The sequence below is a fragment of the Dermacentor albipictus genome, chromosome 1, assembly GCF_038994185.2.
Source record: "Dermacentor albipictus isolate Rhodes 1998 colony chromosome 1, USDA_Dalb.pri_finalv2, whole genome shotgun sequence".
Lineage (NCBI taxonomy): Eukaryota > Metazoa > Arthropoda > Arachnida > Ixodida > Ixodidae > Dermacentor > Dermacentor albipictus.
The window spans coordinates 509,703,462-509,729,066 of record NC_091821.1 but is presented as its reverse complement, the minus strand read 5'-3'; the positions used below and the strand labels follow the sequence as shown (position 1 = coordinate 509,729,066).

The 25,605-nt window shown below is 46.4% G+C and overlaps 1 protein-coding gene across 1 annotated transcript; it reads right to left on the bottom strand.

Moving 5' to 3' along the window:
• On the bottom strand, nucleotides 1-24,901 carry Wwox (WW domain-containing oxidoreductase). The gene is made up of 3 exons (XM_065445981.1): nucleotides 24,398-24,901; nucleotides 8,020-8,364; nucleotides 1-1,332 (listed from the first exon to the last, which is right to left on the bottom strand). Exons 1-3 carry the CDS (start codon nucleotides 24,713-24,715, stop codon nucleotides 757-759), a joined length of 1,239 nt encoding a protein of 412 aa, XP_065302053.1. The 5' UTR covers nucleotides 24,716-24,901; the 3' UTR covers nucleotides 1-756.
• Nucleotides 24,902-25,605: the final 704 nt, after the last annotated feature.

Below are 25,605 nucleotides of genomic sequence, written 5' to 3'. Positions count from 1 at the left end.
TGGTAGATTAAAGGTGCCAAATTTATGGTTTTTTTCCCACATTGGTAACAAAGCGGATGACACATACAAGAACTGACTTGCAAGGTGAGCACATGTTCTTGAGCTGTCTTTAGGCCTGGGAGCTGCTACGCTCCTGCCTGCGCTGCTATTTGGTGGCCTCTGTCCACCACGAGATGCAAGGAAGTGGGGACATGACGGCGCCATCTGCTTTCTTCTACATTCAGTTACACCTGCACCTTGAGAGAACACAAGCAGGGCCTGGTACTGCCAATGCATTTCTGTGCTGCTAACATGTTCACAACGAGGGATTTGATTTCAGTGTAGTCGGGTTTGATTATTAGTGCTGCTCATTATGCTGATGCCAGTTTTAGATGTCGGCAAGTGCCATGTATACTACTGTATTGCGTTTTGAGTGATTCCCTTAAAGACAGCAGTGTTTACATCAAAATGAATGTTCAGTTGGGAGAGCACCTGTCTGTTCTTGGCTTAGTGTCCTTGTGACGCTTCTTTTGCTTTTTGTTTTCTTCAAGATATATTTTGTAGCTTAGCCAGCTGCTGCAAAAGTGTTGAAAGTTTTACCAAATCAAATTCTTTTTCGTGAAACTGTGTCACTCAACTTGAGGTACAGTGCAACAGGGCACGAAAGACGGCAGAGGAGACGAAGGCACAGCTCGTCTCCTCCGTCGCTCTACGGACCTTGTTGTGCTATAGTACCTCAAGTTATGCAGTCTCAACTAGCCCAACAGTCTGTTCTTCTCATGTCAAAGAATGTTCAGCATTTCCACCGCCAACCTGCAGCAGTACTCGGCTGATCATAGCTTGGCTCGTCTTCCAGAGGAGCCCGGCTAGCACTTCATCCTCGGCTGCGGCTGAAGGCCTGCACTGGCAGCAGTTGTTGAAGTAAGCGCCTCCTGCATCGGCCAGCTCTGGTGCCGTGGCACAAAGCACAGTTGTCGCAGCACCTTGTGCCAAAGACTTGGTGAATGGCCGTGCGAGCAAGAAGAGAGTCCAATACAACCAACTCTCGCGTGGGAGGCCAGTGAACATCATGTTTCCTGGATGCACGGCATAGGCACGCACGCCTCGCGAACCCCACCGTCGGTCGAGTTCGGCCGCAAACAGCATGTTGCACAGCTTGGTGTCATTGTAGACCAACATGGAATAGAAGCCCCGGCCCGTTGGATTTGACAGGCGGTCTTCAGACAAGTTGGCAGCCGAGAGGAAGCTGAAGCGGTGGCTCTCGGACGACAGCACAACAACACGTGCAGGCACAGAAGCAACTAAGAGTGGTTCCAGCAACATTGTCAAGTAGAACTGGCCCAGATGATTCACCTGGAGTTGTCAAGGCACATGCAAAGACAAATTTCAAGACAATGCAGTAATTCACAAGTAAATATCCATTTAAAATCAGACTGGTTGGGATACACTTGAGATTAGATTATTTACTTACACTTTTAGTCCAGAATAGGAAAGACACAATGCAAGATGACAGCCACAAGCACTGAGTTTACTGTGTGTATAAGCACTGTGTGAACAAATTGTAATTATCTGGCATTAAATAGTTGGAATTTAGCACTTGAGCTTGTCCTTTTGCATTCTGTTATCTGTTCCTTTTCTGTGCTAAAAATGGAAAAGTTATGGACTACTAACTACAGTCGATTCTCGTTAATTTGACCTCAATAAATTCGAGTTTTTGCTCAATTCAAATATACTGATAAATCCTAGCAAGAAAAATACATTGCTACAGAAGGAAAACTATTTTAGTTCAAATGCAAAAGCATATGCTTCGGTTAATTCGACCCCCACTGACCTCAACCCTAAGCAGAGCGGCTACTAAAACCTAGAAAACATGAGAAATACAGCAAATGGCACTGTGGCGGCGGCATGAATCGAAGGAGCGCACTTTTGCCGCGAGCATACAGGCGTTGGCGCCACCACTACTTCTAGCCACTATACTATAGTCTTCGCCAGTTGCCCTTTTGGTCAAACGTGCGAAGTCGGAATCTGGCTTCGCATTCCTGTCGGAGTCCAACTTGTTGCACATGACAATTCGGGACACATGGTCAAGTGGTGCGTAGCTCCACCAAAACTGGCGTCCCTGCATAGACGCTCAGAATGATGTCACAAATAAAGTGAAAACAAACATGTTTGCATAGATCTCCCTTTTCTAAACAAAAGATGCCAATATAAACACGATTATGCAAGCTGTGTAGACGTGTTTCTGTAAGCTCACATTCATAGTGTCAGCTTCGTCGGCAACTCCAGATGACTAGGAGCTGGCAGGGTTAGCTTGTTGGGCTGTCAAATCGGAGACCAGTGGTGCTCACGACACGATCGCATGCAGCTCGTGATACAGCATCTATATCGGTCCGCACAACGTATACACAGTGATGTTGCACTTAAACTGCAATACATTTAATTTTATCGGTACCGACGGAAGCAAACATGCAATCCAGACAAGCCTGTGATCACTGGGAGACGGTATAAGCCTAGCTCACTGGCCGCCGGATCGCTGACAGCCCTTTAATTTCAACCCGTGACCATGCAAGCCTCACCTCCCTTCCTGCAAACTTTCTTGCATTATCTTTCACCATGGGGGGTTGGGGTTGCTCGGAATTTTATGGTAGGCCCAGTACCACACTTGCATGCTTGGCCGCACAAACACCGCTGTATTGCGGCGAAGCCGACTGTAGGACACTGGCCACTACTGTGTGACACACATTAGACCCTTGCCTGCATTTCCTGCTAAAATATCTTCTCAGTGTTCGATTTCTACTTTTTAGAGGAGCCTTAATGTCTCCCTACAATGTTTGCTTCTTACTTTCGACACATAGAAAGTGGGTGCACATTTGATTTGGGGGTGTGTTAGAATCGAGGAAATAATTTCAAATGAATCGGCGGCGTGCTGACGTTCTTTCTGCATCTCGTTTAACTCGACCAGCCAGATATTTCGATCAACCATGTCAGTCCTGTCAGGGTCAAATTAATGGAAGTCAACTTACTAAATTACAACTGTATTTGTGTGCACAAGGTTAAGTCACATAATGTATTACTTGTACGCCTTTGTGCTTCCAGTATGCAATGCAGTGCGTCTTGGCCATCAGAAGCACTAGCGGCGAATAGTGGCTGCTGGCCATAGAGGCATGTCACTCTCCGCTCATTTGGCGTTAAATAGTCCAAGAGCTGGAATGCCTCCTGCATGATCAACATTTTATATTTCGTGGCATAAAAGCATGATATGCCTAATAAAATTATAATACATGTAGCTTTCTTTGATCTGTGGTGCACAATTTTTAGTCTGCAAATGCGTACAGTGAGAAAAGTCTCTTTGAAGACAAACAAGGGTTGGCGTTTGGCCTTGCTGGCACAGCATTGTGACAGGTGAAAGCATTTGAAAAGACAGGGAGGACACAACAGGTGCACTGCTTGTCATGCAGGAATCAAAACACAGGTCTACCAACTGAATTCACAGTCTATGCGACCTTCAGCCGATCTATGCACAAATGCGCACATGGCTGCTCATTTTCTCTCCGAATATGCAATGTTTGTCAGACATTTTCAATGAAATGGAAGAATGCATGAATAAAGGGCCTGTCTTTCCTTGTATGAGCCACCAGAAACAGACACGATGTGTGAATAGTTCATAAAAATTAAAAAAAGCTGAAAGAACATATTTGTGTTGCGCCCTTTACTGGAGGTCAACACTTATCGCAATGGCACCAGCTACTAGTAGAGTCCTCATGCATGTCCTCTTTCTATAGACACTAGAGTGCAACACTTTTTAAGTGACCTCGATTTGCTTCATATGAATTTGCTGGCAAGAAAAAGTTTTGAACGGGCACTTAAAAGGTGAAGCTCAATAAGAATAGATGCATTCGGCATATTTTCAAGACTCCGTATTCATTTATTTGCCGGTAAAACACTGACCACTAGTGGACGAAATGCAGCGTGAAGCATCCCACGTGCCTCATGTAATTTGTAAAATGATGAGTTACAAAGTATTCCTACCTATTTTGATCACTCTTGTGCAGAACAGTTCTTCAGACTAGCTAGGCCAAGCCCTTGGTTTCTTTAGAAAAAAAAAAAAAATTTCCCAGCTCATTGGTAAATAATGTACTACATATAGACCCAAGCATATGCTGTCAACGTTATCGCAGCTGACGGACTGGGTTGGTATTCTGTGCAATGTTAATTTATGCCTGCTAATGTTATTGTGCTTTATTGTTATTTGTATGCCCCACCTGCTTGGGCCATGTCAAGGCTGCAGTATTGTATAATAAATAAATAAATAATGTTCATGATGTCATGGGGAGCTAGCACAAAAACTTCAAAGTGGTGTTGCCATGAGTCTTAAATTTTGCCGTCCTTCCTGTCTTGCCAAGCCTGGGCTGTAAGAAATATGTGCTTGCAATAACGGTATTTTCATGTCAAATGCTACTTTACAACAATGAGGTATAACTCTATAGCAAACACTACTTATCAGGTGCAATGCACGCAATGCCTATCATACTCGGCCAGACAAATGCAACTATGTTTTTGATACGAGAGCAATAAAGGGCTGCTTACAAAGAGGACTTTTGTGGGCACAAGAAGCATGCACACGAAATGAGGGCCATCACAGCAGATCCAACTGTGTGGTCCAACCTGTCTCTGCATCAGGAATGCTTCAAAATTGTATTATTTCTCCTGCATGTCTGTACAGTTGACTTCCGTTAATTTGACCCTTGCAGGACAGCAAGATTTGGTTTATTTATCCAAAATGTTGAATTAACAAATAGAAACAAAATGAATGAATTCATCACGTATATTTTACTGCTTGAAGTAGTGTGTAACGCATTTTTCTTTCTTGCTCTTGAAGTGTGACTAGACAAGCATGAGGCAGAGAGAGCCGACACCTCTAAAACCTGTTTCATTGTTAGATATAAAACAAGTGGGCACAAATGGATTGACGAGTGGTAGGAGTGTTGACCAGTAAAAGAGAAAATTTTATTTAAACAAAACAGCTTTACACATAAGGAAGCACCATGTGCTGAATTCCTTGTGTTTTGGAGCTTCTGGTAATCAGTGTGGTTGCTGTAGAAACAAACCAAGAGCCATGCTTTCGAGTTTGAACTAGTTTCCCTTCCAAAGGAGGAAAGTTGAATGAATCAAGGTAGAATTAATGGGAATCAACCGTAGAACCACTTAACAATTCAGCTGCAACGTAAGTTACGGAATAAACAATGTGTATAAGAGCTTGAGTAAGTAAATGCAAGCCACTTATACACAAGAAAAGACAGCACCTGCAGTAACTATGAGCACTGATAGGCCAGAACAGGTTCCATAGTACAGTCAAACCCACTTATAACAATATTCAAGTGCCACGAACATTCCATTGTTATAACCGATAATTGTTATAGGTGGGTTGCATGAAATAGAAATCAGAATGGGGGATGGCGTAGCTTTTCCGAGAAAATTATAATGGCGGGGTGCCAATTCTCCTCCCTGCCACTTTCATCCACCTGGCTTCTGATTAGGTTGACTCGTTTAACTGTTTACCTCTGCTTTCTGCACACTTCGATCGCGTGTTGTTAACAAGCCGTGGCTGTGGGCACGGCTTTCGGCGGCGGCGGCGTTCGAGAATGGCACTGCTATAACAACTGCAAAGGGGAGTCATGGGCGGCAAGTGACTTACGATCTCTGCTAAGGCATCACTTTGGTGGCCCGAAAAGGTACCTTTCAAAAATGCAGGAAAGTTGCCGCAGCAGCATCTCAGCTTGAGAAATCTAGAAGAAACGCTGGAGCGAGATCTCCACAAGCATTTTGCCACATACTTCCCACTGGCTTGCACGGGAAAATCGTATGTCCGTCAGCCTTGCTTATCTTTACGCGAAGCTTGCCAACATCCTTCTCCAAGGCATCCAGGTGCTCCATGTAGTGAAGCGGAAGGTCCCTCGTGAAAAGAAGCCCATGAGGGACTGAATCATTTACAGGACCTCCAGCGGAGGCAATGTTGAGGCTCCATTTACACTCCATTTACAAATCTATAGCAGTGCGCTTTCTTTTTCGCCGGCAACGTCGTGTATTGCTGATGATCAGGTTGCGGATCAGCCATCTTCCATTTTCGCAGCAAGTCAAACGAGGCTGAGAAACAACATGGCCAGGAATGACTTCGACGCAATGAACAAAGACAAGCACGAGCAACTTAATCGCCTAGCATAATTGCGCAGAATGCGGGCCATAGAATAAAGAACCAACTGTGAGGGCCCAGCGAGCAGTCCGGGAGCAGCGCTGGCAGCGTTGTCAGCCCTGTTGGCATGGTCTATTCATGTTTCGAAGAGTGGAGCAACACAGAGCTATGGGCACAGTCCATTCATCATCAGGTGGGCAGAAAGGCGATGGGACAGATGCGCGCGAGGCTGGCGTGCATCTCTCATGGAGGGAAGCACACGGTGGTAGTTAGGCTACGTTCACACTTGGGAAACGGCAAGCGGGCGGAAAAACCAAAGCGGCTGGAAAATCTTTTCCTCGCATGTACAACATGTTCACATTTCTTTCGCCCCTGCAGCGGAAACCATACAAAAGTTGACGGTGCAGCAGCTTTTCATTGTTACAACTGATATATTGTTATAACTGATATGTTGTTAAAACCGGTATCATTATAAGTGGTTTCGACTGTACTGGCACATAATAAAACATTTTCTTTGGTACTCTGCCATATGCAAGGATGAAGTTGGGAAAGATTGTGTAACACAGCCTTATGGTTGCCTAGAAATAGTGTAAATCATCTTCTAATTAAATACATATTTGAATTCAGTACCACTGGACTGAGTTAGCCTACTAATAATTGGTACTTCAACTTGCACATAGTATTTCAACACTTACAGCATGCAGCAGTAATAAGGCTGTGACAAGATAGCTGAGGATGCCAAAGTGTCTGCGCGCGCACTTGAAGAAACAAGGAGAGCTTAATTGTACCAGTTTAGCGGGTGCTTTAGCTCCGAGCCAACTCTGATTTTCCCATTTATATACAGTTAAACCTCGATATAACAAACTTTAGTATAACGAGTTCTCGATATAACGAGTTATCTAACATTTCAGAACCTTTTGTCCATAGAACACCATGTATTTAGAACCTAAATATAACGACATGGGTCTCCATGCAATTCCAGTATAACGAAGTTTAACTGCCGCCGCAAATGAAATGAATGAATGTGAAGTGTTTAGTGGCGCAAGGGCCAGCAGCCGCAAATGAATGCCAAGAAATTAAATGGAAACTTCCACTGGCGCAGATAGTGAGATGATTCAATTACAAGCGCCTGCTTGAAAACGCACCTCTCAAATTGCGCACCCCGCAACAAGAGCGACAGGCCAAAGTGTAGGCGCATCGTGTTCTGTATAAAGTCTAAGTGTGACAAGATATCGTGCCCCCGCACGCTTCAGTTGCGAGTGAAAATGTGCGAGGGTGAGAGAAAAAATATGGTGGCTTCACAAGTGTCGCCTTCCTGCGCTAGCAAAAGGAAAGAGGGGGAGGAGAGCAAGGTGTTGATGGGAGTGAGCCGTGATAAAGCGCACGCAACGACGTGGAGTTGGGCTAATTTGGCGCGTGTCTCGATTTCTGACGAGCGTCTCAGCTGTGGCTGCAAATGGCTGTAAGCGTGGGTGAGCGCACACACAACTGCACACCATGCTGTAGAGGTAATCTGCTGCGTATGCAAAGAACGAGCGTGTCAAGACGGAGTGGCACAAGGTAAGCTGCCTTACCGCGCATTTAGTATAGGAGGTTGCGTAATCTCGAATTTCGGTAAGCCGTTGGAGCGGGAGGCATTTGCTCCCCGCTACTGGCACTTTTTCTGATAGCATCGTCCCAGCACGGGTGACGCTATCAGCCATGGGGGCGAGTGCACGTGAAAGTGTGGCTGGCTTCGCTTAATTCGTACCGCTGAGAAGATATTGTCAATGCACATGGCACGAAACTGTATCATTCGTCGCCGACTCCAAAATTTCAGACCCAAGCTGTGCTAAATTTTGGGAACAAACCTGGAAGGTGCGTTCAAAGCCATCTTCAGTGATGGAGTGTGGAATTGCAAACACGCCAGCATTGAGGATGAGCATGTCTAGGTGTTGCCGCTGCTGGGCAAGGGCCGTGGCAAAGTCACGCACGGACTGCAGGGAAGCCAAATCTAGAGGCAGAAAGGATAACTTGGTGCTGGGCTTCTTGGCTTTGGCCTGGGCTATGGCTTTGGCCACAGCATCAGCCGAGCGACACGCAATGACCACATCGCAACCATGTAAGGCCAGGGTTAGCGCAGTCTCGAGGCCAATGCCCGAGCTGCCACCAGTGATGACAGCCGTCTGGCCTTCCAGGTTTCGTCCATGCAACACCTGTGGCAATAGAGGTTACCAAAGGAAGGTCTGTATGAATCGTCCCATGACACATGGCAACCTGTGAATGCCTTTTGCCAAATTTTGTCACTTCAGTAAAAAAAAAAAAAAATTGCAATACATTCTAGTAAACTACATGCTCTGTATGCAACTATTGTTCATGCTAAGAAGAATTGTCCTTTATTGTCACTGCTAAAATTTTAATACAGTGCTACATTTTATGTTGCAATTAAGCCTAGGAGGTCGCACTGACAGTTGTGTTATCCTGGGGCCATGTCCTGTATTAATACTGCAACAAATAAAATTTGGAGTGTCAGTGTATAGGAGCTGCAAGCACTAGCAAAGGTGAATTGGAGATGCATCTTTCCTGCCGTGCTTAAAAGGGTTCCTTTAAAATTTGATGACCACTGCAAAAAAAAGCATGTTTTTTTCCAGGACTTCGGCAGCTTAAATCTTGCAGTCACTGAAAAGATTCTGTCCCGCCATATTCCTTTTGACATTCCTTTTGTAAGATAGGAGTTTGAGTACCACACCAGGAGGGCATTTGCCATTAGCGTTCAGTCATTTTTTGTTTTCTTTCTCCACTACCAAAGATAAACTGCTCTGTAACGCCTGTCCGTCGTACATTATTCTTCTTTTAATCCTTACCTTCTTAGTGCAGTTTTTTCTTCAAGTATGTTCTGTGCATTTTATAACATCCGAGAAGAAAACCTGATGCTGGGTGTGTTGCCTCCAAAAATACCCAAGACTGAAAGGATTAAATAGAAAATTATGGAGGTGCTATGCCTCAAAGCTACCATTGCACTGAGAGAATGCAAGCGGGGTACAGGATTAACTTTGATAACACAAGAGCTTTCAGTGTGCATCAAGGTCTTAATGTGTAAAAATTTCCCTAAACTTAAATCTTCATTGGAATGAAACAGACACAGCCAGGAGTCCCAACCTTGTGCGTACCAGCAAAAAGTCACTGAGCCACTTGGGTGCACTGTTGGAGAACTCGGCGCAATAGTGAACCAATGCAGCAATAGCCGAACGGTGGACTCTTCTTTTGGGCCCTGCTCTGCTCTCTCATACTATTGTCTGTTATGTGCATCTTCTCCCTATGGGCACTATGGACCAACTCGCCCAGCTGCTTTATTTCTGTCACATTTGGTGCAATAAATTTGTTTTTCCACATTCACCGCAACTTGTTGAATTTGGTCTTGCATATTATGTTGTACTGTCAAATCTTGTTAATTCAAACACGTTTCATTCGAACTTGTGGTTTATTCGAACTGACGCCGTGGTAACATCAAAGTTATGTGTATTTCAATAAGTGAAAATGCCCGGTAATTCAAATGCGCAAGCATTTGCGATGGTTAATTCGAATATACCACACTCCGACAATGCTTTCAGCAGCACATCAAATCAAGCGGCGGTGCCTCGGACCAACATTGCTCTGACCCAGGCATAAAAAAAAAAAAAAAAACTCAGCCTGAAGAAAACTAGAGCGAAGAAAAAATAAACCATGGTGAGAAATCACCCTCTCTCAAACGGCAAGGTCGCTGTTTGTGCATCGTGCCGCAATGCCCCAACCACTCAGCGGCAAAATGCATGCCTAGAGAGGGTTTAGCCTGGGCAATCCTGCATGCCAGGGAGGGTTTAGCCTGTGGCAAGCTTCGCGGCTTGCCACAGCGGCAAGCGAGCCGCGAGCAGACGAGACCAATGAGAGTGACCCCAAAAGTGGCGTACAAAACTGGTGGCACGTGGACCCGCCTGACCGCTCTATTCGTACTCACGTTTGCTTCAGCCGTACTGCTTATTTCACACTATAGTCTGCTCACATCAGCTCGTGCTTGTTTTGGTTGGCTTGGTTTGGTCTCACTTGCGTTTTTTTTTTTTTAAATGACAAGTCTAAACCGAGATGTCTAAACATTGTTAGCGACAGTGCACCATATCCAAGTCTGTATCACCTGACAGACCCTGAATGCAGGGATGCAAAGGAAACACCCAGTACATTATTCTCCTTTTGAATGTAGTGACACCGCAACAGAAGCGAGCACAGCAACATCATTACAATCAGTGGCAACGTCCTCGTCATTTTGATAAGACATGACTCGCATTAAGAACGCAGGATGACGAACATAAACACAGTGCCGATCTGTCAGCAGACGAAGGAAAAAGCATGCGAGCATGCAGAGGGAAGCAGCAGTGGAGGCCCAGTCTGGCCTCGGGATCTCCGCTGCTTTGGTTGCAGTCTTACGTGGTAGTAAAGCCTAGCGTCATTCAACAAGCTAGCGGGAAAGCATACCTGCCTCCCTCCCACCTTTACCCGCAACTACGCTCCCCTTGCCCTTCCTCTCAACTCCTTCACCTTCGACCGTCTCTGCACACGCACGCCTCTGCACCGACACTGCCAGCCCCGCCGGCCTGGTGCCAGCTTAGCCCGCTCCCCGATGTTTCGTTTTCCGTCGTTATTGGGAAGCGAGTGTTGGCGGGCGTGGGAAGCTTCGTGGTCCTCATGCGTTCTGTGCTTGCACGTCGTGATATATCATGACCAGCTCCGTTCGTGCATTGTGCTATGGTGCTTGAATACTTTAAGAACAAGTCCTTCTTTTAATTCAAACTTGTTTTCATTTGAACAAATTTTTCGGCTCCTTCGAGTTCGAATTATCGAGATTCGACTGTATTACACATTTGCTGTTGACTGCTTACAGCTTTCTTTCTTGTAGAACACTGTCCACCAAGTTGATGTTTCCACTGGGAATTGCAATTGTAATGAAGAATAAGAGCACAAGAACAAGGCCAGCTAGATCGTCTCTTCCATGCCTGCTGTCTTGCGTGCGCCAATGATTAGTAAAGGCAGAAGCAGGTCGATGAATGGGTGGTGGTGGCCGAGGATGTAGCGCAACGAGGGGTTGACGAGGGGGCTGCGCGGCGACAGATGCGTAAGTAAGTGGCGCGGCAGCAGGGTACTGCTGATGCTGCATTGATGCTGCATTGGTGCATTGGTGCTGCATTGATGCTGCATCAGCAACTTGGTCTTCAATAACCCGCCGGAGCGTAGGAGCGAGCTGTGTAGGAGGCTGTTGCGGCAGCGGCTACTGTAGCTCAGCGAAGGGTAGCAGAGAAAGCTGACGTGCAACTTCCTCCCGCACGAAAGCTTGGATTTGTGTGAGCAAGGAGGAGCGATCGGAGAAGGCCGTCATGGAAGAGAGGGCCTCGTCAGCCACTGAGGGGCGCCTAGTCAACTCGCGCTGCCTCCTCAACTCGTCGTAGCTTTGGTACAAGTTTATGAGCTCTGCTACGGTGTACGGGCTCTTGGCGATCAACATTTGGAAAATGTCATCGGCGATGCCCTTCAAAATGTGCTTCAATTTGTCATTTTCTGGAATAGACGCATCCACACGTTTGCATAGGTCGAGAACCTCTTCAATATAACAGGTGAATGTTTCACCGGGTTGTTGCGCTCGCTCTTGTAACCGCTGCTCGGCGCGCAACTTGTGGACGGCAGGGCGACCGAAAACTGCAGCGAAACTGGTCTTGAACGCGGACCAGGACTGAAAGTCGGCTTCGTGATTTTTAAACCACAGGTGAGCCACTCCCGCAAGGTAGAATATGACGGCATTTAACTTGGCGGTATCATCCCATCGATTGTGCAAGCTCACCCGTTCGTACGTAGCCAACCAGTCATTGACGTCCTGTTCATCCGTACCGCTGAAAACCACTGGATGTCATTGCGGGACAGCGCCAGAGCATGCAACGGGGGCTGGCGGCAGCGTCGGCTGGGGAGAGTCAGGCATGACGGGAGGCAGAGTCCGAGACCGGAGTTCCAGGGTGTAGATGTTCTTGAGTACCCAGCACCTTCCACCAATTGTAATGGGTGCACTAAACAGTTCCGAGGGTAACGTCTCTTCAAAACCAAGGAGGCAGGTGATGCAGAGCAGGAACAGCTGGTTGCCTGAACGGCTCACACTCGTGCCAAGCACTGGCGATCCGGCTGGCCCAGTGGTTGCACAGCAGGCATGGAAGAGACGATCTGGCTGGCCTTGTTCTTGTGCTCTTCTTCTTCATTACACAATATATAAATTATGACCGCACGCTCCACCTCAGAGCGTATGATGAAGACAGATGTTGAAGTGCCACTTGCACAGCCCACTGGGGGTGTTGTTATTGCACACACTGGCACTTTCATGGAACCATACAGGCAGTGCTCTCTAGCAAAATATTTCTAATTTGTGGTGCAGACATTAGTATTACACTCAACGATTCAGGGCCAACCTGGCTCCTTCCTCAAGGGTTAAATGACAAATGGCTATTGGTGCAGCTATAATAAGGCTCTATAAAATAAGGTAAGGCTGGGGAAGTTGAACATAGGCTGGCCTTACTTGTTTTTCTAGTACTATTCACAGGCCGAGAGGACCAAAAAAAGAGAGCAAGAGTGGGAGGGAGGGGCAGCAGCCACGACAGTGTCAAGGCTACCCTAGACCCCAGTCACAATTTAAAAGCGAGCTTTCTAGTGAGGCAGTTGGCCCAACTAATGGTGGCGCAGTCATTTTTACAAACAGCATGTACAAGCACAGTTTACCAGAGCTATACGACATGGGAAATGTAGACACGTCTCTCCTGATGAAACCATGCACAAGAGACAAGCTCCAGTGTGTGCAGCTGGCATGTAGCCTGCACACTAATGATGACCGATGCTGCCATTACACAGAAGCACGCTTGAAAACAAGCCTTCACTACTCCTTGTCGTATAGTGCAGGCTGTAAGCATACACATCGTGGAGGTTACCCTTCGAACAGCTGATGACGCATGCTTTGTGTTTTGTATCTGCTATGGCTTAAAAGTCTTTTTCGAGGGTTTGCCTCTGTTTGTAGGATTGTGTTTTTTTTCCAAAGGCAACTTCGTGTTTGGCACCTTCAGAATATTCGGAGCGAGCACTGCTATTAGCGGCGAGAATTAGGAAGGCGCCCTCTCGCGTGTGACGTCATGGCCAGGACGCTGCTTGCTCCGTTGGCTCAGTCTCGGTCGGCGGCTGCGTGCACTCGTTCCCTTCGTGTATGCTTGAGGCATGGGTGGCTCGTGCCGCACTTATTGAAGGCTATGTCGGCTTCTTTCTGCTGCCATGCCTGAACCACAGCTCCTTCTCCTAAAGCACGTGAGTCAATAAAATTTGGGGCATGGATATCGCAAGCTATGTAGCGTTGAACGGGGCTACTGGTTTTACAATGTATATATGCGCCGTGTCTGTCTATAAGTATTGCGTAAAAAGAATGTCCGCAAATTCAATATGCGAAATTGTGTACGATGCTTGGCTAAACACTTAACATTCCCTTAGAATTTAGCTATGAGAGACATTGCATTTTACATGAAAGAAAAATCTTGGTAATTGGCATCAGCATGTTACCCGTGCTAGAAAGACATTGCCCAGCGAAGCTGTCATCGTGATTCTTATTACACTGATGAGTTGTTCTAGCCAAATATGGCCATTTATTAATACGTAAAAGAAAGAGTTAGGCGCCCATCTTTTATGAAAAAGTTTGCTGCTAGTTTCACCCCTCTCCGAAACAGGCCTCCAAAAAACGAATCGCTCTTGGCTGCTAACACGACGGCGCGTCATGTAGAGTATTTATATAGTTAATTCACAAATACCATAGTAGCAATCACCTGAGAGAAAAGTTTCGTTGTTAAGATCTAGAGCCAATCAATTGCAAGCGATGAAATGTTTCATAGTGGCCCTCAGTAGCCTTTATCGACAATATGGCACACCCATCACACAACGGTAGCAACCGACTGTCGGTATGGCGAGGCACGCTTTGTTCGTGAAACCCATCAGTTCACTACAATTTCGAATTGAAACCATAAAGCATGTTTTTACAGCTTCAATTGGAATGGCTAAAATATTCTCGAGCTACTACAACGCAGCTTAGATTGCCCAGAAAAGCAAAATTCAAGCACTTTCTGTCTCACCATGTCTCGATCCAGCGTTGTTTAATTGTGCAAACGGAGAACTATTCGCTTCGTCGGTACATAAAAGAGAACCTCGCCCAACTGCAGGCAAAATAAAGTTTGCTCCAATCCAATCGCAAACATTCATAAAGAAAACATCACAAGACTTACATATATATTCACTTGATTTTTGACCCTCCACAGGGGAATTATATCTTCAATATGTCCCATACTACTAATGATTGACGCTTCGACTTTTTTCTGGCTGCAGCATGCAATCCAACAGGCATATTTCACTAAAAAATTTAGGCCGAGCAGCCTGTGTCAGTTCGCCAAACAAATTCGTCATGTATATTCCTCAAATAACAAGCACCAGTAAATTTCTCAAGTGAGTTGAACGTGTAGAACAGAAAAGGGAATATATATTGGTACATTCTATTTTGTATTCTGTAAATAGACATAAGCCTTCATTAGCTTTACTTCAAATTGCCGCCGCTTAAAATAAACACGTGAAGAACCGCCTAGTTTTAAGAAGCAGTCAAAGAAGCAAGTTCTACTTGTAGAACGTAACTGCAGTATTAGTTAAGTCCTCGTGTTACCGCTGAGCGTTTCTGTGAAGAAACGCAAAAATTCGATATTACACCATGAACTACTCGTCGTGAGCAAACCAGTTTTAGCGGATTGTAACTGTTGTAGAAGTCATATATAGCCAGCGTCTGTGATATACTTGATGCACCGCTGCAGGTATGGTATCATAACTGGATTCTTATTTTCTATATTTTTGCGGTTGTCGATTGAAAAACCCGCAATGGGCTGATCTGCGCTCCTTTGGCTGGCACTGTAGCGTTACCTTTGAGAGCTGCATTGTCGTCTAAGAAATAAGCTCTTTGAATAAAGTTTCGCAAATGAAGACGTCGTAAAAATATATGTGAGACGACCGCCATGAGTCTACAAGCAAAGAGAACGAGGGCGCGCAAACCAAAACACCACCGAAAGCGCCCGGACACCGCCCGAACTGTAGCAGACGACAGGCGTGAGTCCTTGCCCTGACGTCACGCGAGCGGCGCTCGCAGCGCCCCTGTAGTTCGTTCTCGGGGCTAATAACTAATAACTAACTAATAATGGAGATACAGGTCATGCTTCTGTATTCCCTAGGCAACTACACACATGTAAATGATATGCTCTCCTGTCACACCGCAAGACCATCCTGCCAATGAGATTGGTTGCACCGCAAGAGTGGTGTATGAGCGTCATGGGTGGATTGATGGGCCAGCCTTGGGGTGGCATCAGGAACATCAATGTTAACCGCAACTCCAAAATTTCTATGACTTCCAACTCTAACATTAAGTGCTTGAGCCTTACTTTGTATTTCACATTAAAATTTATATCAACTAAAATACTGAACACATTCTTACCGTATATCAGGGGCACATCCTTTAAGTGACATAAATATAAATTTTATGAAGTTGTATTTCTCTCGGAAAACCTCAAAGCGAAAAATATCGTCCAACAACTTTTTATTTCTATTTTGCATTAATATTAGTTGCACAGCATGTTCTTTACAATGCATCTGCTTCAAATGAATATGTATGCAATGTGTGTGTATGTAATAAAGTATTTCGAGCTATGAATTTCAAGTAACTATTATAACAAATGAATGTGAATGATATTCAGGGTTGGACAAAGCCCAAATACATGTAAATGAATGAAGAGAAATGGTTTACTTCGAAGGTGACACCACAAACTAACAAGAAACAAATGCTACAACTCAACCCTACTAAGATTACATTCTTTTTTTCTTGATCATTAGAGAAAGTGTTAGGTACATAGACCTCACCCCCTGCTTCAAATCCACCTTCAGCTTTCATTTGGATATTCTAATGTTTTCTTGGCATGCATAGGTGCAATATTTCAGAGAAATTATCGGCATGAGCTCTACCTACCAGATTTATTCCATTTTCAATGTGCAAACATAGTTAGGGGCCCTCCGACACATGCAGTTAGCATAATATTAATAATAAAGGCACAGACATTGTCTTAATGTACCGGATGTCCTTTTTAGTGTTAAAATAATTTTTAAAAAATCACCTCTGGCATATATAACATGAATCTACTCATTGAGCTCAATTACTCCAAGAGGCAACCCTCACTTGCACTACAAATCAAAATCTACAATTGACTACTTAAATTTCTGCTAATGAACATTATAACTAACTACTTTACTGCACATGCAGTAATGTATAAAAATAAAGCCAGTGATTTCACAAGGTACACTCACCTGGAACAAATTTTGAAACTCCAGAACTTTATAGAGTGAAGCACAGCTTGACCACAACCTTCTATATATTGTAATGCCTGCCCAGTCACTCGGCAATGCATGGGAGCCAGTAGTCCACTGTAGTGACACTGTATTCACAGTTATTTGACTCATGTTTTTGCTCTAGCAGAGGCAACTTTAGGTGGACACTGCTGCTGTTCTGTAGCAGTCCGTGCCCGCTCCTTGCCTTCTGCCTGACATGCTATGAAAGATAGTTGGCTGGTCCCTATAAACTGTGACCAATAACTGGGAAAGTGATGCCCTCTTAGTGATACCTGGCTTTGGCATCACTGTGCTACTGTGCTGGCATTGAAAAAATACTGGAGGATATGCCTTGACAAAGCCCGTATGTGCGATGAGACTTGCATATTTCAAAGACTACAGCCAAAGACTAAACACAACATGGTTTAGCAGATTGAAACTGTTGAGTAACCATGCTTCTTCCGTGGTTTTCTCCATGATTTCATTGATCAGGAACTTTTATTCATCGCGTAAGATCAACAGCTGGGCTGAAGTGGCTCACTTGGAAGAGGCAGACCCCACAGTGCAAAGTGCTTGCACCTTTGATAGATGACATTTTCCAAGAAAAAAAGAAGCAAGGCAGGTGTTAATAAGAGGGCGGCCATACTGGCTGGCCGAAGTTTGTTTTTTGCCCCTGCTCAAATGCATTCTACTAATTCTGCTTGAGTGTTATATGTGCTATGGCTAGCTTAAGGAAGCTCCTGAATCGCTGCTGCTCGAAGCACTTGTACTTTTTGGACACAAATGCAGACAAAACGCATTTAATTTGCTAGCTTATATATTCATTTCTATTATTTTTGTTATACTGAACTTGTAATAAAATTAATTATAACATAGGTGAGCAGCAGAGCAAATGTGATATGTGCAGCTCTCGAGTAACTGAGCTCTTTACAGCGATAATAAAGAAATAATAAATTCTAGTAAATGCAAAACATGCACTATTCCTATAGATTGCATAATAGTGGTGCTTGAAGGTGGCTATGGCAGTAGCAAGCATGCAGTGTCTATGGCCTGCAGAAAGCCCTATATAATTGCCTTTCACTGCAAGAAATATATGGTGCTTTAACCGTATATGTTCTGCGGCGTGGCATCGAATGCAACAAGTGCTCCGATGAAAGCGCACCAAAACGCATCAAAGTGCTTTGGCGTTCCACTGAGCGACGACCACATTGCAAGACTGCTGCGGCGTCCGAACTCACTGGTGATGTCACCGCCTGCCAGGATACATGATTTGGTGCCCTGGCAATAAATGGGGGGGCGTCTTGGTATGGGGTTTGAACTGTTGTCTATTGTGGTCTTCCAACAGTGCGTCTGCACTGACACAGTGGCGGCAACGCTACATGGTGTCAGAAGTTTCCAACTAATGTCTGGAAAGTAGCCTCATGCTGTGCTTTTTCGCTATGGTTCTCTCTACAAAGAGGCACGACAGCACCACCATGTCTGGTGATGACCCAAGACCACCTTGCTCTGGAATGTTGGCCACCCAGCCACCATCACACTTCAACTTCAGAAGAACGTCTAAATGGCCAGCATGGTCGCGAGAATTCGACGACTACCGGATTGCGTCAGGATTGAACTAGTGCAACGAGGAAGCTGAAGTCCCGACTCGGCTTAACACAATGGGCAAACAAGCGGGGACGATATGTCAAACCTTCGGCTTGCCGGAAGACGATGCCAAGAAATACGAGGTCATGCAAGGCAAGTGTGATAAGCACTTCGTGGCTGCTCGCGATGTCGTTCATGAAAGCGCTTGCTTTCACAGCAGAAGCCAGAATTTAAGAGAGTCCATCGACAACTTCGTCACAACTGTGCACATGCTTGCAGACTGGTGCGACTTCGGCACTTTCAAAGACAGAATGATTTGCGACTGCTTTGTCCTTGGCCTCAAGGACGCGAAGCTCTCCGAAACACTGCAAATGGACGCCGACCTCGCGCTGGCAAGCACCGTTGCCAAGGCCCGTCTCAAAGAAACAGTACAAAAACAACAGTGGCAGTTGCAAAACAACGTCGGTTCGTCCGTTACAAAAATGGAAATAGATGTGGACGCTATTGAGAAGAAGAGCGTGTCTTCGCAACCTCTTCGAAAGGAGCATCTCACAAATCACGTAGGGGGCACGGCAACTCAAGTCAAAGCACAGTGGTGTCTGTTCTGCAGGCAAGCGTCGCATCCAAGGCTTGCATGCCCGGCAAAGGCAGCAAAGTGTTACCACTGCAATGTGAAGGGACACTTAAACGCAGTCTGCCGCAAGAGCCGTTCTGAGGTTTCTATACCAAGAAGAATGGACCGCAACGAAACGACAAATACTGTCTGTTTGATAGTTGCCTGTTTCCAACTAATAACCGCATTGAACTTTCCCAAAACCTTTAGCCGATTCCTGCTGGGTCCCATTAGAACTATGCCCGTTTCAATTAAATTCGATGGGATCCCAGGGAATGTTGAAGGCAGCGACTACCAGTGACTGCATAGTAAACCAGCTTAGGAGCATCTTTGCATGGCATGGTATTCCTGAAATTGTGTTCTCAGACAATGGAACGCAGTTTATCTCGTCAGCATTTTATTCTTTTTCTCAAGAATATGGGTTCCGACATGTCACGTCCAGCCCGAGATATCCACAGGCCAACGGAGAGGTCGAGAGGATGGTTAAGATGATAAAAACTCTTATTCAGAAATCCCGTGATCCATACCTAGCCTTATTAGGGTACTTTGATACCCCTGTACCCTTGGGGAAAACTTCTGCCGAGCTCTTGATGGGCTGGCGACTGCGTACTACGATTTCCTTGCACCCCATAAAGCTTTCACCCAAGGTCGTCAACCTGAAAAGGGTTCGTGACGAAGATTGTGTAGTCGGGGAGAAGAAGCGGAAGAACTTCAATAGTGTCATGCGACCTCAAATATTCCACCCCTGTGGCCAGGAATAGTGTGTGGGTGAATTACTGTAAAGCCGCAGGCATTTTCCTACGGACGCCAAGAGACCAAGGTCCTACGTCACCAGAATGGACTCTGTAGTACAAATCGAGAGAAATCAGAGGGCTCTCGTGTGGCTTGAGCCAAATAGTTATGACAAGGCAGGAAGTTAAGACTTCCCACAGGGCGTAAGCTCGCCCAACACTGACAGAAATTTGGTCCATCTGGCAAGTGAGCAGTCTGCCTTGTCAGAAGATAGTAAAGAAAGACAGCTTGTTCCGTTGCCTGCAGTTGATAAACCGAGTGCTTATGTGACATGCTCGGGAAGAAGAGTGATTGTGCCGGAACCATATGGATACGAGCAGTGAAAATTTTTGCAGCCTGTTTCAAGTTTGCTTGTTGTGCTTCTACTGTCGGAAGTGCTGTATTGTGTGACCAGTGTGACTCATCTTTTTTTGTACCAGTGCAGCGATATTGCAGGATGGATCCAAGATTTTTAAAAATGGGGAAGATGTGGCGTTGCATTGAACGCAAGCAGTGCACCAGTAAACGCGCACCGGAATGCATCAAAGTTCTCCAGCGTTCCACTGAGCAACGCCCGCGTTGCAACACTGCTGCAGCATCCGAGCTCGCTGGTGACATACTGGCCGCCAGGATATATAAAGGGGTGCACTGACGATAAACAGGGGCTTCTTGGTGTGGGGCTTAAACTGTTGTCGGTTGTGTTCTTCCAACGGTGTGTCTGCGCTGACACACTGGCAGAAACCCTACATGTGTCTACATAGCTAGCAAGGAAAAGCACGCAGTACTGCTGCCACAATATCGTAACCATATGTGTCCACCAAGAATGCCGGCATGTGCAATAATAAACTTTATCGCATTGGACAAGCTGATAAATCGAACAAAAGGAGGTGTTGGTGGCCTTCAAAATGGAGTGATCGAGAGTTAGACAATGCCACTGCGTGAAGGGGTAACACTGAGCTTAGTGTGACAAGTTGCTCGCGCCGTGCTCCCCAACCTCCTCTGTCTTCTGCATTGGATTGGCGCAGCTCGCTACGTGCTTGCGCTTACATTTCTGAGCACAGATTGGCATAACCCTGCTTTTTGCACTGGGCTTTTAACAGGTTGCTCTCTGCTCACGCTAAAAGGCGTCGGCTATCACAGACATGCTTTTTGCCATGTGCTTCCCGCGTAAGCACAGATAAGTGTGCACCTGCTTTTCGCACTGGGCTTTTAAGAGGTCACTCGCTGCTCGCGCTAAAACGCGTCGGCTATCACAGACATGCTTTTTGCCATGTGTTCGCCGTGTAAGCACAAATAAGTGTGTGCCTGCTTTTCGCACTGGGCTTTTAACAGATCGCTAGCTGCACGCAATTAAAGACAAAGTGCGCGTCACCAAGCACAGAAGCGTTTTGCCGTGCATATAAGCATGCAGGAATGCCAGAAAGCCGATACGCAACAGGACATGAAACTATGCTTTATCCTTCCTTTACTTTGTATGTACCTTCACACTGGGTAGTGCCGAGTGATGGCTTCTAACAACTTCGTGGACCCCATCACGGGCGTTCACATGCAAAAAAGAAAGAAATAGAAAGACCGCTGTGGCTGCTCAGTGGCTATGGTGTTGGGCTGTAAGCACGTGGTCGCAGGATCGAATCCCGGCCACAGTGGCCGCATTTCGATGGGGCGCGAAATGCACAAACACCCGTGCACGTTAAGGAACCCCAGGTGGTCCAAATTTCTGCAGTCCCTACTACGGCGTGCCTTATTACGAGATTGTGGTTTTGGAACGTAAAACCGCATCATTATTTTTTTTAATAGAAAGTTATTGGCGAAAAGTGAAGCGTCATTTACTCACCGCAGCTGCACCACTACTGGAGTCGCACCTGATATGGTTGTGGCGGCAGTCAATTAACAGCCACACGCGCTGCAAAGACTCTCTTCTGCGTTTGTTAGAAACCATAGCTCGGCCACCCAGTGTATAGGTACAGTCAACAGCAAAAGCTTGCGGGATGCGCGAGCGCGTGGCAAAGCGACCCTCCTCCCCTTCTAGTGATGAACCCCTGGTGTCGAGACCGACGCCTTCACGCATGTACGTCTCTCCGAAACTGCAAGCGTGCAAGTTTCCGCGCTTCCGCTTTGCGCGCCGGTGATATCCAAATGTAGCCGCGAGGTAGCCCTCTTGCGATATGCGCCGTGGCGGCTTCGACGGGCAGAACTTCGTTTATACAACGGAAATCAATTGTCCCATTTTCATCTTGTGGTCTCCTTCTATAGAGCGCGTCTTCTGCGGTAGAACGCACCGTTCGTAAAAAGAAAGAAACAATGAAGATTGGCCACGCGAAGGTGCAGCCTAGAAAAAAAAAATGACTTGTTGCGTTTGCCACCGCCGGCCCTATAGACCTCAGAATCTGCCCAGGCGGCGCTGCGGAAATACCCGTCACCAGCGCCCCCATCGCAGCCTTGGCGCTAACTGAGTAGTGCAAGGAGAGCTGTCCGCAAGCAAAGGTGCATAGGCCACAATGGACCCTTCTCTTTCGTTTGTGTTGAGGCACGGTTTCCTAAAAATCAAGGACCTGGAAAGCTTCTTCCGCCCATCCATGCTTCGGAAAGGAAGCTCAGCAGGGCGAAGTACGTGTACAATATAAAATAAAGTCTCGAGTGTTATTTCGGCGTGCTGCAACTCGCAAGTACAGCCGCCCTGATTTTTAATAATATAGCGCGAGCGTCGACTGAACTGCTGGTGAGGGCCTTATAACGGCGATAAGCGTGCAACAAGGCGAGAGTTTGCGCACGAGCCTTGTTGCCTTATTGCACTCGCCTTGTTGCACGCTTATCGCCGTTATAAGGCGTTCACCAGCAGTTCAGTCGACGCTCGCGCTATATTATTAAAAATCAGGGCTGCTGTACAGAAAGCATCAAGGTTTGTCTATAGGCATATCAGCATAAAAATCTAAGCATTTCTAATTGGTTCATATTGAATATGTTCTGAACACAAGACTTAAGTATCTCCTATATTTTTATGTATTTTATCGTAATGTTTTGTCTCGCAATTATTTACAGAGAGTAAATCCTTTCATAGCCTTTTCCAGGGCAGCAAACAGAAAACGTTTTCCAAGGCAGCAAACAGCGTGCGATCATAACGAAAGTAAGCTTCCTACAGTGCCTATGCACTGCATCTTTCTTTCTCGCAGGAGCTACAGCATCGCTCAGCACCTTAATTTGAACTTTCCGCAGACGCTTCGAGCAACAAGCGTGCACAAATAAATTTAAATAAACGCGACATTTTTTTCTTTACACACGTGCGTTACTTCGCAATTACTCATCCAGTGCTTCTACAGCAACTTTATTGTTCACATTTGAAAAACGCAGTCGAGCAGGCTCGGCACATTGCGAAGCGTGCTTGTTGTATCGGCACAGGATATACAAAATACCAAAAGTAGAAATGAGCTCGCGATACAACGATGCTCTAGAACAGGACTTTGAATTCACAAATGAACCAAAATGTTTGGTTAAGCTGGCGTGCCAAACCTCTCCGTTCCACTTGTAGAGTCAAGCGGCGGCAGACGTCTGTTAAAAGGTGGAGATATTGATGGCACATAAGCAGGATGGTTCGCAATGTTGTTTTTTCTGTTACCAACGAAGTGGCGGCTGCAGATTCTTGAGTTTTCACTTGTTTACCACGGTCCTCCGTTAGGGCTACCCAACACAATTACAGAAGAACAAAATTGTCGCACTTTCTCATGCAGGTTGCTGTGTTGTGGGGAATGCAACTAATCCGATTACCCAACAGGTTGAACAGGTATCCAGCGCTCTCACTTTTCCCCTTCATACGATCGCGATGGAAATCGGTAAAATTGAACGTTGTTATTCCGTCCTTCACGTTCATGGCAATTTGCAACACAACAGTAGCGTCGATTGTGGCGTTTCTTCGTAGCGCGGAGCTATCGCGGTTGCCATCGTTTCCGCCTTCAGTCTGAAGAGTGAGCCAGCAAGCCCTTTTTGGCAGTTCAGCGGCGCGTCCCACTAGCGTAGAAATTCATAGCTCTGTCTGGGTGTTAAATGCGCAAAACACTCGCAATATGGACCAAAATCTAATTAAATAGTTGTTTCGCAGTCACTAGCTGCATAGGCAACTTAGCATGGGAGTCGGGCTTCGCACTACTCAATTACTGCCTCTCCGCAACGGCAGGTGGCGCTACGCGTCTTGCAAAACTCCAGAAACTGACGTCCATGCGTCAGCGCTCGTGACTCGACAAAAAGCGGCCGCAGTGGCGCCCGCAAGTTCACGCTTCTAAACACGTTTAACACAGTTTCGCCTGTCGAAGCCGCGACAGCGCATATCGCAAGAGGGCTACTTCGCGGCTACATTCGAATATCGCCGGCGCGCAAGGAGGAAGCGCGGAAACATGCACGTTTGCAGTCTGGGAGGGACGCGCATGCGTGAAGGCGTCGGTCTCGACACCAGGGATCACCGCTAGAAGGGGAGAAGGGTCGCTTTGCCACGCGCTCGCGCATCCCGCAAGCTTCTGCTGTTGACTGTAGATCACAGAGTAAGGGGAAAACAAAGCTTGCTGTCCCTTTGCTTACATACACGGCAAAAAGCGCGTCTGCGCTAGCCGACGCCTTTTAGCGCGAGCAGCGAGCGACCTGTTGACAGCGCAGTGCAGAAAGCAGACGCAAGCATGTAGCGAGCCGCGCCAACCCAATGCAGAAAACACGAGGAGGGAGAGCGCGGCGCCGCCAACTTGTGACGCTAAGCTAAGCGTTACCGCATCAAGGTGCCAACCCAAAAAGATGCTTAACCATTGGTGAAATGAACAGCCATTAACCAAAGGTTGAATTAGATCTTACGCCACCTGCATGGCTGTCGAGCTGGCGTCGAAACGCTGGCGGGGCCCCAGACGGCCGCCTTCCTCGACGGGGAAAGCGAGCCGCGGGTCGGTCTGGCTTCGGCGTCCCGAAGCTCTCTCCACGAAGGCGCCATCGCCGCTTTGTTCCCAACCGAAGGGCAGCTGAGCCGAGACACGCTTGCGTTTGCCCGTTCGCGGGTGCGTCCACTGCGTGCGCTGGCCCAGATGGTCGGCATAGTAGACGGAGCCGTCGCTCGCAACGCGCTCCTCCCAGGCCGCTGGTAACTCGTCCTCGCTATCGGTCTCCGGAAGCAAGCTCGACATTTTCACAACTTGCAACCTATTTGTACAGGAAGGGCCCTGACGGCGGCTACGATTAACGACGCCGCGATCAAGCTGATTACCGATGTTGTTGCGATCAGCGAGAGCGACTTTTGGCGTCGGTCAAACCTGCATGTTTTGCCGCTGCGAGCTAAACCATGGCTAAAAGCCGGTGCTGGCATTACGGGAAGTACATGGATTTGTCTGATCTTCGTGCTTGTGGAGTCAGACGGTTTTGTGGCTTTGTATATTGTATATTATTTATTATGCTATATTATGCTATATCTTATTGTCGTAAATTTCAGCCAATTTATACTCTTCGAACTGCAGAAGACGCCGGGAACACGCACAATTGCTATTAATTGTAACGATTGAGGTTGTCCAGGTCATGACCCACTGTAACTCCAGACCTGCACAGATATCCGGCTTCTATGGGAGCAGCTTGCGCCCACTTTCGTTCAACCGACGGCCGTAGGTGGCGCTTTTATAACCTGTTCGTCTGCTACGCGGTGAGCGACTGTGCGGCGTTGTAATTAGTACGGCAGCTGTTGTGTTGTGACGAACTGCTTGTCTAGTTGATGATTTTTGCTAACACAGTGACAGTGATGTCACAAGGCTTTGATCGGTCACTTGGCTTCAAAAGTTGACTGCCCGAACCTACAAATTGTTGGAGCGTGTAGTCCGCTGCTCTATGAAATAGCGTTAAATAGCCGCTCCTATTGCCTTTTTCAAGCATACTATTATAAATCACATTGCTTATAGAGTTCGTAAAGTACACAACAGTTTCATTGTATACGTTGTAAAATTCGTTTCTGCGCTCTTTAGAAACTTGAAGCCACCGTAATGTTCGACGACAGAACGATTACCACTCATTTTAACTCTTAAAAGTTGTC

Excerpts from the sequence above, each read along its gene's own strand:
- Wwox (XM_065445981.1), bottom strand. The coding sequence starts at position 24,715 with ATGTCGAGCTTGCTTCCGGAGACCGATAGCGAGGACGAGTTACCAGCG. Across the intron at positions 8,365-24,397 it reads CCAGCTCGACAGCCATGCAG|GTGTTGCATGGACGAAACCT; the intron begins GTGGCGTAAGAT and ends CTATTGCCACAG. Across the intron at positions 1,333-8,019 it reads GCTTTGAACGCACCTTCCAG|GTGAATCATCTGGGCCAGTT; the intron begins GTTTGTTCCCAA and ends TGACAACTCCAG.